This window comes from Anastrepha ludens, chromosome 5 (assembly GCF_028408465.1).
Source record: "Anastrepha ludens isolate Willacy chromosome 5, idAnaLude1.1, whole genome shotgun sequence".
Taxonomy (NCBI): Eukaryota; Metazoa; Arthropoda; class Insecta; order Diptera; family Tephritidae; genus Anastrepha; species Anastrepha ludens.
Genome location: NC_071501.1, coordinates 45,401,135 through 45,415,561, shown reverse-complemented (window position 1 = coordinate 45,415,561; position 14,427 = coordinate 45,401,135). Strand labels below are relative to the sequence as shown.

The 14,427-nt window shown below is 36.8% G+C and overlaps 1 protein-coding gene across 1 annotated transcript; it reads left to right on the top strand.

The window, feature by feature from the left end:
* The first annotated feature begins 10,815 nt into the window (after positions 1–10,815).
* On the top strand, positions 10,816–11,604 carry LOC128864691 (uncharacterized). The gene has a single exon (XM_054104443.1). The coding sequence runs from the start codon at positions 10,867–10,869 to the stop codon at positions 11,602–11,604; it is 738 nt and encodes a 245-aa protein (XP_053960418.1). The 5' UTR covers positions 10,816–10,866.
* Positions 11,605–14,427: the final 2,823 nt, after the last annotated feature.

The window sequence follows — 14,427 nt, the reverse complement described above, 5'->3', positions numbered from 1 at the left end:
ACACACTGAAGCGGAAGCTCTTTTGAAAGTCCTTTTAGGGATGAGTGCAGCACATTATTTATTTTTATTATTATTTAAACCGAATCTGTTGACTTGCCCATCATTCATTCGTGCAATTAAAATATGCCAACAAAACATCCTGCACATAAAACGCTGATAAAGCGAAAAGAAACACATTGAAGTTGTGATATCGATCACAAAAAAATTACTTCGTTGGAGAGATATTTGCCTTTAATATTTGAATAGGGTTTGGGGAAAGCTCAATCGCGGCTGGCTTGAATGAAATGTAGATACATAGGTTCTACATAGATTCCTTATTTTCTTTTGATTTGATACTATGTAAGCTAAACTCATTAATATTGAAAAGCTTAAAAAAATATATTTTTTCCGGGAGCCGTGCTCCTTTATTCAAACAAAACTTAGAACTAACTTTTTACAATCATAATTCTTACGATCTAACCTACGTTTGCCTTACTGCCGCAACGGTGAAAACTGCTGACGGTTCGTTTCACACAAGTGAAGTTGTTTATTTCAACGTGACTTCTATTTTAAGCTTACGGTTCACACGGTTTGACTCACACGCGTTGCAACCTCAGCGATTTTGTCACTTTGTTATGTCTGGAGTATTTATATTATACTAGGATCGCCCATACGTCGAAATTTCGACGTTATATAATACGGAGAGCAAAATTTAGTCATACCTTTTTTTATTATTTATAGTCATAGAAAATAGTTGAAACATATATAGGTAAATGGAATAGATGTAGTAAAATTAAATGTAAAAAATATCCCATTTTACCTACAGCGATCCTATATTTGTGTATTTCAAATATCAAATTTTTTTTTTCATTCATGAATTGGAAACATTTAATTTCATGTATTCCGAAAGAAATTAATTTTGTTTGAAAAAGCGATCTATAATTAATCCATAACCATCATAATTTCTGAATCAGATTTATAATAGTATTGATTCACAATATATAAGTTGTTTCACAAATATATAATATCATGATACATATAATAGCATGATATATTATAATACAGGTAAAATGGTGTGATTAATTTTACCTGCAACCTATTCACTTATGTATCTATTTTAATACATTGTGCAAACCGTCTCCACATATGGTATCCATGGGTATATGTTTCGACTTTTTGAAGTGAAAACTTCTTTAGAATCGTTGGGAGTGATTTGACAAAAAGTGAAACGAAAAAAGCGACACTCTTGGCTACGAATATTACATATACACGTAGCGACGAACTAAATAACTTTTAGGCCAGCGCCGACAGCATGGCGCGATAGCCGAGCGGCTAGCAATGTGAGCTTCCGATCCAAAATCCTTGGTTCGAATCAAAAGAAAAAAAATTTTTTTATACAGTTATTTTATTTTATTTTATGATATGTTTATGAGGAGCTTTTTTTCATGGCAGAAATACACTCGGTGTTTTGCCATTGCCTGCTGAGGGGTGAGCGCTATTAGAAAAATAGTTTTCCTTAATTTTGGTGTTTTCACCGAGATTCGAACTGACGTTCTCTCTGTGAATTCTGAATAGTAGTCACGCACCAACCCATTCGGCTACGGCGTTTGTTTAATTTTACTGATGCAAAAATGAGGAAAAATATATGAATAAAGTTTGCTTACTGTTTACACATTTTCCAAAGGTGACGGAGAACCAAAAAAAAAAAGTCGATTTTCAAACAAATACGAGTGCATATGTGTAATTGTGTTAGAGTTTCGGTCACGCCCCAGCAAAACCTGCGTGCATATGTGTTTGTAACATTCAAAAAAATGTAATTGTGTTAGAGTTTCGGTCACGCAGGTTTTGCTGGGGACGCTCATAATAACAACCGCGTGTGTATTTTTATATTCGTAAATATTTTCATTTTTAAATATTTACCGCAATTATGCCGAAAAATAATGCAGAAAAGTGTCGTGAATATCGACAGAAAAAAAAATCAATAAATAGCATCACGGAATTCATTCACGAAAATTTAATAAAGTATACACCAGAAGTATCGCGGATACTTAGAAAAGATTACGATAAAGTTCCAATGATTTTAAGTGGCGATTTTAACGTAAAAGTTGCATTGGACACAGCGGTTCCTTTAATTGACTTTCTCAATACAACATTCAATTTAAAAATGTGTAACAATCGCACTGAGTCGACAACACGATCAAAAACAACCATTGACGCGGTATTTCAAAGACATGTTGACAACATCGAAACCAAAGCATTTGTATCATATTTTAGCTATCATAAGCCACTCGTATCATTTGTTGAAATTGAAAACATTGAGGATGAATAATAATAAAATGAAAAAAATAAAATATGAACTTTATAGCAATATTATAATAAACCTATAATTATCTTGCTCCTAATGCTGCTTTCGTCTTATTCTCTCTCAGTTTGTTTTACGGAAGGTTTCACTTCTATCGCGTCTAACCGTTAGACTGGTGTTTTTTTTTTTCTCTGACTATAAATACTAAAAAAAGGTACGACAAAATTTTGATCTCCGTATTAATATATAGAATATGTAAACTTTAGTGTCCGACTATTTGTTATTTTATATTATGTAAATATGTGTCATGCTAACATTTATACACCAACTTTCTCATGGTGAGGTGCTCATCGATTAAAAGAAAATGTAAGGAGACCGAGAAAAGCCAAGACCGACTAATATTTCAGTATGACAATGCTCGTCCATTTATTGTGAATGCTGTCAACTACCATATATTTAAAAATATGCGAATTACCTTCAAAATAATAACCATCGCTAGCTACACATTTTTTTCCATCTCTCAGGTAATTTCTGGATGCCGCGCCAAAAAAATTGGCCGTCTTTGGCCACAAACCAATCAGCGGCCCATTTTTTGGCTTCTTCGTGAGAATTGAATCACTGCTCGGAAAAGCGTGGCCCATCGATGCAAACAAATGATAATTGGAAGGCGCCAAGTCTGGTGAGTAAACCGCATGCACCAGCAGTTCCCAAACGTACGTCTCCACCAATTCCCGGGTCGCTCTTGTTCGATGTGGCGGTGCATTGTCACGTTGTCAGTTCATGCGGTAACCATCTTTCGACCTTTAAAATCATGCCCATGTCTTTCAAACGTTTAGAAATGGTTTTTTGGGTCACTCCCAACTGCTCTGCCATCATTTCTTGCGTTTGGCCTTCATCTTCATCCAACAACGCTTGCAATTCGGCGTCTTCAAACTTTTTCGGTGGCCGGTCACGCTAAAATCACCACTTCGAAATTTTTCAAACCACCTGACGCACTGTACTCTACTTAGAGCATGTCCACCATAAGCTTCTATAAACATTTGATGAGCTTGAGTAGCCTTTTTCGTCAATTGATAACAGAAAATCAACGATGTCCGCAAATCGTAGTTTGAAGGCACGAAATTCGACATTTTTAAGAGCGACAAAAATGCATTGTTGTATGAAACGTAACAAACAATGAACTGAATATTGTTGACAGATGACAGACGAAAAAAACAAGACATTTGGGAAGGTTTAAAAATACTCTTAGCGACATCTATGGACTAATAGCTGAAAGTCTCATTTCATAGGTAGGTATATACCTGGTAGAGGCCTTATCCCAGCTGCATCCACCAAATTGCTGGTGGAGCAATAGTTGGCCACCGCTTTCGCTCTTTTGGTAAAAGTGAAAATTTTACCATTTCATGGATTACATCAAAAACAAACATTTTTTACGAAAAATTAATCCGAAAACAGCCCGAAAGATGAGCAAAAGTTAACTGCATTATGCAGATTTTTGTATAATAAATACTTAAAGATTGAACTAAAAACTTTAGTTTCTAAGTTGAAATCGTGAGCGAATTTTTTGCTACACCACATTTTCACTTCAGAAATTTGAAAATTATGTATTCAATATTTTCCTTGGCAGTGAGCACTGCTGACAAAAGCACAGAATATTCCTTGTGGAAAGCGACTAAATTTTTAATGGACCAATTCAACACAGCAATCCTGTTAAAATTGACTAGCGAAACTGGGCCAAGCGAATCTATTGGTGAACATTTGGAAAAAAACCTTATGAAGAGACTGATGAAGTAGAACCTATTGGACACTGTCCTGCGTAAGATGACTATATTATTTCAGTTACACTAGAAGAAAGGTAAGGGAATAAACAAAATGAAACTTAAGGTAGTAGTCTGGTCAAATACTCATTTTTTTTTAATTTTTTTAGGAATTTTTTTTTTAATAAAATAAAATACAATTATATTGATTTTATAGTATGTTGATGTCAGTCAAATAATATACAAACACATTATTTTTTTGATATATTTTTTTGTAATATTGTGCCACCAAAGTAAGCGTCTAAAACAAAGATAGGTGGCTTGTCAACAGGATTTTGGCTCTTCGGAACATCTGAAATGAAAAAGTTAGACGGATTATTATTCTGTAGGCTTGTCTTTCTGGCAGGTGCTACAATGGGACATACTACAGTCTGATTTGCACCCGAAAAACATACCCTTTTTTCAAAAGACCACCATTTTGTTATTTTTCAAAAAAAATTTCCCATTGTAGCACTTGCCAGAATGACAAGCCTACAGAATAACAAACGCCTTAGTTTGATATAAGTACTTATATGTTGGAAATCCACCGAAGTTACTGTGATACCTAAGTCTGATAAATCACCAAACAAAGTGTTCTCTTTCATACCAATATCTCTATTACCAGCAATGGCAAAGGTTTTTGAAAAAATACTTTTAAAACGTCTACAGTTAGTCATTGAAAACAAACGTCTGATTCCCATTCTCCAATTATGTTTCAGAAAAGATCATTTAACGCACGATCAAATACGAAGAATTGTACGCACGCTAAAAAGCGCGTTTAGCCGTTTCTCTTCATATATCGAAAGCTTTCGAGAAAGTTTGGCGCTAAGAGCTCTTCCAAAAGCCCAAGTTCATGCTGCCAACACAATACTGCGTGGTGCTCTCGTCATATTTTAAAGATAGCGATTTTGCCACCAATTCCAGTTTTCCCACCAGGCTTGAATCCAAAACCTATTTTCATCGCAGATTTGCCAAAATTTCCCAAAGAGTCCACCTCCTCTAATGAATACGTTCAACATTTCAATGAATTTGTTGCTCCTTTAAGAAACGAATGGGAGTTCGTTTATGCAGATGGTCCTAAAACAGACACCAGTAGATCGTTTGCAGTCACAAACCCGCTTGGTGTCACAATCTCAGTCGGTGGTGCTTTACCTTCCTACTGCACAGTATTTACAGCGGAAGCAGCTGCATTGCTTGAAGCGGTAGTTTATGCCTCCGATAAAGGTGGCAAATTCATTATTTGTAGCGGTAGTAAATCTGTAATGGACGTTCTATTGAACCATTCTAACGAGACTCCATTAATCACCGAAATTCGAAATAATATTTTATCAAATAAAAATTCCATAAGGATCATGTGGGTTCCGGGTCATGCCGGAATACAAGGCAACGAGTGCGCTGATGCCAGAGCCAAAGAAGGCGGTCAAGAACCCCTTCACTTCAGTTCACATTTTACTATCAAAGATATTCGGAAAATTACACTAAAATCTCTTCAGGATACGTACAATAGTCAATGGATTAATTACCAACACCACTACAAAAAGCACAATCCCATCAAGTCCATATATCCTACACACACGTCTTCTCAGAACCTCAAGATATTTACACGCCTTCGGATCGGTCACACTATAGCCACCCATGTTCACATCCTAAAGGGCACAGTCAAACCAGACTGACCTTTTTGCAACTCAGACGACTACACGACAACACACCTCCTCGATACCTGCCCAGGATTGGAATACACTAGAAATACAAATCATCCTAATCTTGAACTTTCGAATCTACGAGATTTCATTTAATTTAACGAGATTTTCAATTTCGTACCACAAATTCTACATTGAATTGAGGTCTGGAGACTGTGCAGGCTTTTCCATAACGGCAATCTTATTTCTCTAAAACCACTGCTGCGCCAACTTGTTTGTTCTAGGTCATTGTCCTGGGGCCGAAAGCTGTTCGAACATATAGAGTGCGTGCCATGGTTACCTCTATCCACTTATCGGTTCAACACCATAAAATATCATATACTGTGGGCAAAAAGTAAGGTGAATTTATTTGTCAAACTTCGCGGGATTAAAATTTCGCTCTAGTTATTTTTTTCATGAGTTGGCACACTGTTAGTAACATCTGGGCCAACTTTCATGTGAATGTCATTATCAGTAATATATTTACGCTTGTGTTTACCAAACGACCAAGAGTGCATTTTTCGATTTTACAATGTCTGATTTGATTGAGCAGAGAAGTGCCATCAAATTTTGTTTGCGGAATGAAATTTCGGCTGCGGAAACGTTTAGCATGTTGGCGAAGGTATTTGGTGATTCGACCATGTCGCAGAAAAATGTTTATAAGTGGTACAAAGACTTCAAAGAGGGTCGAGAACGTGTAGATGACTTGGAGCGCTCCGGACGACCATCGACGTCAACAGATGACCAACACGTCAATAAAGTGAAGGAGTTAGTGCTCGAAAATCGTCGGTTGACTGTTAAAGACCTTACTGATATGATAGGAATATTAGAAGGATCTATGAAAACCATTTTGAAAGACCATTTGAGCCTACAAAAAGTCAAATCTCGTTTGGTACCGAAAACTCTCAATTTCTTGGAAAAAAGTCGTCGCGTTGATGTGTGTGAAACAATGCTTTCAGACTATCAGGACAAGCTCAAATGCATCATTACGGAAGACGAGACTTGGGTTTATGCTTCCGACCCTGCAACAACCGACCAATCAAGCGAATATCGTGCTAAAGGCGAGGCCAGACCGAAAAGAGCACGTCAAAGTCGTTCAAAAATAAAGGTCATGATGACAGTTTCTTTCGATTTTCGTGGTGTGGTGCACTATGAATTCCTTCCACCTGGCCAACTGTTAATAAGGAATATTATTTGATGCGTCGTTTACGTGAAGCAATTCGTCTAAAAGGACCAGAATTATGGGCCAACAACTCTTGGTTTTTGCATCACGATAATGCACCGTCTCACACTGCACTCGTTCTTTGTGACCATTTCGCCAAAAATTCCACGCATATGGTTCCGCAACCACCGTATTCGCCTGATTTGGCTCCGTGTGACTTCTGGCTATTCCCAAAACTCAAGAGACCACTCCGGGGAACGCGTTTCGAGTCGATTGAGGAGATAACAGCTGAATCGACGAAGCTGCTGATGGCTATACCGGATGGCTATATACTGGCATGTTTCGGGGATTGGAAAAATCGTTGGCATAAGTGTGCGAGTATTTCATCGAGAGGGGATTATTTTGAAGGGGATGAAATTGATTTACAAGAATAAATAAAGATTTTTCATTTTACAACCAAATTCACCTTACTTTTTGCCCACAGAAAACACGCCGAAATCATAATAGTTGCTCCTTCAGGTAGCAGTACGAGTAGTAGGTGCGAAATGATTATTCTTTAAATACCTAATCAAACGCAAAACTTAGCAGTCAGCGTGGAACGCCGTCCTCGTGTTTCAGGTTGGAATTTATATGTTAATGCGTTACAAACTGTTATCGGTGCACAGCACACAATAGCTTCAATGTCTTTGTAAATTTTGCTTTTCGAAGTTAGTTGTAATATGAAGTATTACTGCTATGTTTTCGTTTTTGTAGAATAAAGCCACTGACTAGCAAAAAAAAATTATTGAAAATCATCATTTTTTCGGGCCTCTGACTACCCCTAACCCCTTAAGCGATAAGCGCTTAAAACTTTCAGTGCGCAGCATCGGTGCATTAAATTAAATTATATAGCAATATTTAATTTCCTGACGTCCGAAATTTCGTGAACATTTTTGATGACCCCATAAAATTTTTTACTTCAATCCCGCAGTTGGAATAAATTTCCACAATCCTTTCATAGATAATATGGAACCGAAAATCAGCGTTTTGCTACTTTCCTTTACTGCTCGACCCCTTCTCAAAATCCTGTTTGTGCTTTTGGCTTACTTGCTGGCATTTATTTTGATTAGAAATTCAAATAGTCAAAGCCGGAAAAAATTGCCAAAATCCAAATAAATAATGTTGCTGCCAAAGTCGATTACTTGTATGTACATATGGGTGTATGGATATTAGGCCGGGTCGATTTGGGGGGAGGCAAAAAAATCGCCCATTGCTCTGTGAAAATCATATTCTAGGGATCAAAATAAGAAACTTTGCCGAAGGAACCATACCTCTAAAACGAATTCTGATGTCCCCCAATTTGAGTCGAACTTTTTAGTTTCTTTTCTCATGTAAAGGCTAAAATTGGTGATATTTTGAAATGATTGTATGGAGAGTTCCAGGGGGTGTGCCACTGGCATGGGTGGATCGGCCGCCCAAAGTTAGTCGGGGTCGGTCATACATTTGGACTCGATTGGAGCACTCTAAATGGGTCAAAGTGGGATTTTTCGATCGACCCAAATTGGGGGACATCAGAACTCGTTTTAGAGGTATGGTTCCTTCGGCAAAGTTTCTTATTTTGATCCCTAGAATACGATTTTAAATCGACCCGACCTGATGGATATGTATATGTATGTGCATGCGTTTGTGTATTTGTTTGTGTATGTTTATGTACGCATGGATTTTGACATTTTAGGCTGTAAATTGATGTGCGCTCACACCCACACTCTCACATACATTTGGCATATATTTGTTTTTCAGTCCAAATACTTTGCATATTTCCACAATAAATAATAAAAGTGCCAGCCAGTCATCCAACTAACTAAATGTAAGTCGAAAATCATATTAAAGTACTGGCCACAAAACTCGTATGAATACAAATATAAGAGGAGTGAAGTATGCGAGGGTGGGCCCAAATTCATTTTTGTGTGTGTTGCAGTTTGGTGACATTTCGCAGTTTATATTTGTTTGTATTTGTATGTTGACGACAAATTTAAATTGAAATTGAATTTTTATTGTTAGTTATTTCGTTTTATGTCCAGTGCGTGCAGATCATTGCCAGCCGCCTGCCCTTGACTGCGATGTAAGCATGACAACGCTGACAATCGCATGGCTCAAAGCCAACCTTGTTGCTACTCACTCCGTCAGCTACTCACAACTACAGTCTCTACCAATTTTCATAGCTACTTCAAAACTGAACTTCCTGCCGTGCTTTCATTCGTTCGTTCGTGCGCTCATTCGCTCGTTCAGTTGTGTCGTGTGTGATGTGCCACAGATTGAGCGAGTTTCAGTTGATTTTAATGTATTTTTTATTATCAATCGCGGGAAGGACACGCATTTTTTCATTTTGTAACGTAATTTCTCGCTTGGAGTGGATTGCCACTTTTATGACTTGTAGCTTGGTGACATTATAAGTGCACATAAACATGCACACACACATACATACCCAAACAAAGTTTACATATCAAAAAAGAAAAACATAGTAACATACTTAGGCTGATAGCAGAGTGAGTGGCAAGGATGTGATAAAACCTTTTACCATTGACAAAGTTGAAGGTTGTCGAAGTGATACGCGTAGTGTCATTGGGCAGTTTAACCCGGCGAGCGTAAGGTTGGGTGAAATTCACCCAGCCTGTAATAAACCGTTTGATATTTTCTATTCCGTACGTCAAAATAAGTTGTGCGTCTGAGTAGCTGCGCGGGGGGAGGTAGGCATTCGTTGTGTTTCATGCCGCAGTTGACCGCCGATTGGCGAGGTGTTTAGATGTTGTCAAAGTTGCGGCCGGGTAAGTTTCACCCACCTTACGCTTCGTGTTACAAATTCGAGTAAATACTTTTTGTTTTATATTCGTTATATTTTAGTTTTTATTTTTTTTTTTCAGCTAAATAATTAATATGTCATACGAAGAAACCCAAAGAAGATTATTGAGGGTTTTCGAAGCAGCTGATCAGGATGATTCTTGTGATGATTCTGGTAGTGACTTCGAAATTGATAATGTTGGCCAAAGAAGCTCTGAAAGTGATTCGGAACAAGAGGTAGGATTACCGAATGAGGAAGAAAACGAAGCTGAGGGATCTGAAGAACGTGAAAGCAATGATAACAGACCATATTTTACTGGAAAGAATGGTACAAAGTGGTTTAGTGTACCAGAAAGGTCTAACGTGCGTACGAGATCAGAAAACATTATAAGGGAAAGGCAGGGCGTAAAAGATATTGGCAAAAATGCAAAGACAGCTGTTGAATGTTGGAAACTCTTTCTTACTGATGAGATTTTGCAAGAAATATTGTTACATACAAATAGTCAAATAAATCTGAAGAGAACTGCTTGTGAAAATAGTCACGTAAAGAAATATATCATGGCAGACTTGTCATCGTCAGAATTAAAGGCTTTTATCGGTCTCTTGTATCTTGCAGAACAGTTCAAAGCAAATAAGCTGAATTTGAAGGATCTGTGGATAAGTGATGGATCAGGGGTTGAGATTTTTAGGACAACGATGACTTTGAAGAGATTTCAATTTATTCAAAACTGTTTACGGTTTGATGATAAGAATACTCGGAGCGAAAGAAAAGCTACTGATAATTTGGCTGCCATTCGTTCTTTTTTCGAGAAGTTCGTAGCAAATTGCCAAATTGTTTATACACCATCTGAGTATACAACTATAGATGAACAACTTCCATCGTTTCGAGGCCGTTGCAGTTTTCGCCAGTATATGCCCAATAAGCCAAACAAATATGGCTTGAAAATATATGCCTTGGTTGATGCAAAGTCGTTTTACGTCATCAATCTTGAAATTTACCCAGGAAAACAACCAACAGGCCCTTACGCTCTCAGTAACAAAGCCTATGATGTTGTGGACAGACTTGTGGCTCCAATTTCCAAAACCAATCGCAATGTCACCTTTGATAACTGGTTTACCAGTTATCCGTTGATGTTACACTTATTGAAAGAACATCGTTTGACAAGCACAGGCACTGTTCGAAAAAATAAGCCCGAGATTCCAAGTCAGATGCTCCAAACGCGTAACCGAGAGATCCCCAGCACAGTGTTTGGATTTCAAAAGGATATATCTTTATTGTCCCATGTGCCAAAAAAAAACAAGGTTGTTTTGTTGATGTCAACATTACATCACGATGATAGCGTTGTTGCTGATACTAATGGCACACAAAAACCAGAAATGATTATTTTTTATAATCAGACCAAGGGAGGCGTTGATGTTGTAGATGAGCTGTGCACCAACTACGATGTTTCGCGAAATACAAAGCGCTGGCCAATGGTGATTTTCTATGCAGTTTTGAACATGGCTGGTATAAATAGCATAATAGTTTACAAGTCCAATAATAGTAGCAATTTGTCACGCCGAAATTTTCTTAGAGACCTGGGTATTGGATTGGTTTCAGAACATTTACAAAACAGAAAGGAAAATCAGCATTTACCCCGAGAGCTTCGCAAACGAATTCTGGACCAAGTGGATGAACCCTCACACTCACAACGACCTCCAAATAAAGTTCCTAAGCCTATCAGGAGATGTCAAATATGCCCTACTAAAAAAGATCGCAAGACTAAACACACTTGTTTTAAATGCAATCGCTATTTATGTATGGAACATGCTGTTTTCACGTGTCAAGATTGCGCTCAAACTGAAGATGATTACGAGAACTCTGAATAACTATATAGTAAAAGTTTTGATCTCATATGTTTCCTAATTTTATAAGCTAGAAGTAAAAGCTATTCGTTTTGTTTTTTTTTAGTTTCTTTTTTTTATAAAATTATAATACTAAGTGTTACACTTTGTTTAAATGAAAGAAAATATTTTTGTTAATTTCATAAATAAAGATTTAAAAATATTTGTTTGCTTTATTTTTCCTTCCCAATCAGTTCATGGGTTATTACATAATTGTACTAGTAAATAAAAACATATAAAAATATTATGAACACATTAAAATATCTAGCTCAATATATGGGTTTGTTACACCCAGCTTACGCTCAATGTAATAAATATTAACCTTACGCTCGCCGGGTTAAGTTGTGTTTGAAAAAATTTTTGCACATCTGATAGATGCAAATATTTCAGATAATCTTCAGTTTGGTCTATAATTTAACCACGAATCGTCTTACAAACGAACAACGCTTGCAAATCATTGAATTTTATTATAAAAATGCAAGTTCTGTTAAGAAAGTTTATCGCGCGCTTCTTCCATTTTATGGCCACTTTAATCGACCCACTGAAGCGGCTATTTGAGCTATTGTGACTAAATTTAGAACCAAATTTTCATTATTGGACGTCAAGCCACCAACACGCTTACGTAGAGTGCGAACTGAACAAAATATCGCAGCTGTATCGGACAGTGTTAATGATGACCATCAATCATCGATTCGTCGCCGTTCGCAGCAATTGGGCCTCTGTCACTCAAAAACGTGGAAAATTTTGCGAAAGGATTTAGGAGCGAAGCCTTTCAAAATACAGCTGGTGCAAGAATTGAACCCGAACGTCCTACTGCAACCCAGAATTTTTGGTGAAAGGGCTCTTGGTAAGTTGGCCGAAGATCCACTTTTTTATCGAAAAATTGTGTTCAGCGACGAAGCTTATTTTTGGATCAATGGGTACGTAAATAAGCAGAATTGTCGATTTTGGAGTGAAGATCAGCCAGAAGAATTGCAAGAGCTAAAAATGTATCCAGAAAAGGTCACAGTTTGGTGCGGTTTATGGGCTGGAGGTATCATTGGACCGTAGTTCTTCAAAGATGCTGCGAATCGTAACGTAACTGTGAATGGTGAGCGCTACCGTGAAATGATATCCAACTTTTTTTGCCCAAAATGCAAGAGCTTGACTTGCATGACATGTGGTTCCAGCAAGACGGTGCCACATGCCACACAGCACGGCGGGTTCGGTGAACATTTTATTTCACGTTCGGGACCTGTCAATTAGCCACCCCGATCGTGCGATATAACGCCTTTAGATTAATTTTTGTGGGGCTATGTTAGGGCTCATGTCTATTCAGACAAGCCTGCTTTAATTAACGCATTGGAAGACAGCATTAAAGCATTTATATGTGAGATACCGGCCGAAACATTGGAAAGAGTATGCCAAAATTGGACTAAGCGGATGGACCATTTGAAGCGCAGTCGCGGTCAATATTTGCATGAAATAGTCTTGAAACATTAAATTAAATGGACTGTACTATCGATTTAAATAAAAAGTGCGTGCATTTTTCTGAATTTTACTAGGGTTGTTTTGAAAAACTTTCCTATAGCTCTTATTTCGGTTATTACTGCGTTGAACACTGTTTTGACTATAATTTTGTTTTTGTGTTCAAAACATTTAAAACTTTTTTTTTTAAATAAAAACAACATAATTTTTCAAATATATTATATCCTAAAAAACTAAAAAAAAAATTACTTGTTAAAAGAGCCGAATATATTTCTCTTTAACAAACTCTAACTAAAATTTTCAACATCGTATGAATCTCAAAATTATTATTTTTGGTACAAAATTGTTGCAGTTCACTTCTTATTATACGAAAGCCTACAAATAAGCCAACTTTCAGAAAATATTGCGACATGGTCCAAAATATTTGGATTGGTTGACTTGGAATCACATTTTTAAATTGAAGGTTTAATCTTATCAGTAAAAAATGCACAGACTAAGTCCGTGTTTTATTTTTACTCAAATTAAATTGAAATCTAAACGTTGTTGAATTGCCCTGTATAAAAATAAACCAATATGATGATTTATCCAAGTCATAGTACAACTATAAGTAAAGTGCAAATAATCCTAATCAAATTCTATCCATCGAATTCGGCAAACTTCTAGGTGATAACTACTTTATAATTGCAGAAAAAATAGCGATTAGCATTAACCCAATATAAGAAGAAGCAAAATAGGCAGTCAAATACTGACTAGAGTAAAAAATATTGAAATGTTGTTCGTTTGACAAAAAAAATATGAAACTACTGAGTGGAAAGCTTTAATCATACGATTGTAAGACGATTGAAAGCCCAACAAAATTTTATTCAAGTTTTCCAATTCATTTTGCATAGTATTACCATATATGTAATACTTCATCTGGAGACTTTATCATGTCTGTCACATATTTTGAATTGAACATATTTAAAAAGTTTTCATTGGCGTTGCTCTACTTTCCCTTTGTCTTCATGACCCCATACCCATAAGCTATTCTAGGTGCCTACTTATCAATTTGAAATGTCTGCAGTTTTGGCGATCTATGTATCAGGTGAGTCCATAAGTTCGTGCGTATTTTTCCCATAATTTCACTTTTGTACGATTTTTGCATACTAAAACTTATTCGCGGAATATAGCGGAACTATGTATTTATATATTCTTTGACTTTAATCGCGGATAGAAAAAAGCACGTGTCGTTAAAAAATAAAATGGAATCTTCGAACGCGTATAAGAGGCATATTTTGTATAAAGGCATTTTTGTAAAAGTGGTAAAAATGCAACAACTGCTGTTGCAGAAATAAACACTGT

Bases quoted from the DNA above. Each gene is read 5' to 3' on its own strand.
- LOC128864691 (XM_054104443.1), top strand. From the start codon at position 10,867: ATGTTACACTTATTGAAAGAACATCGTTTGACAAGCACAGGCACTGTT.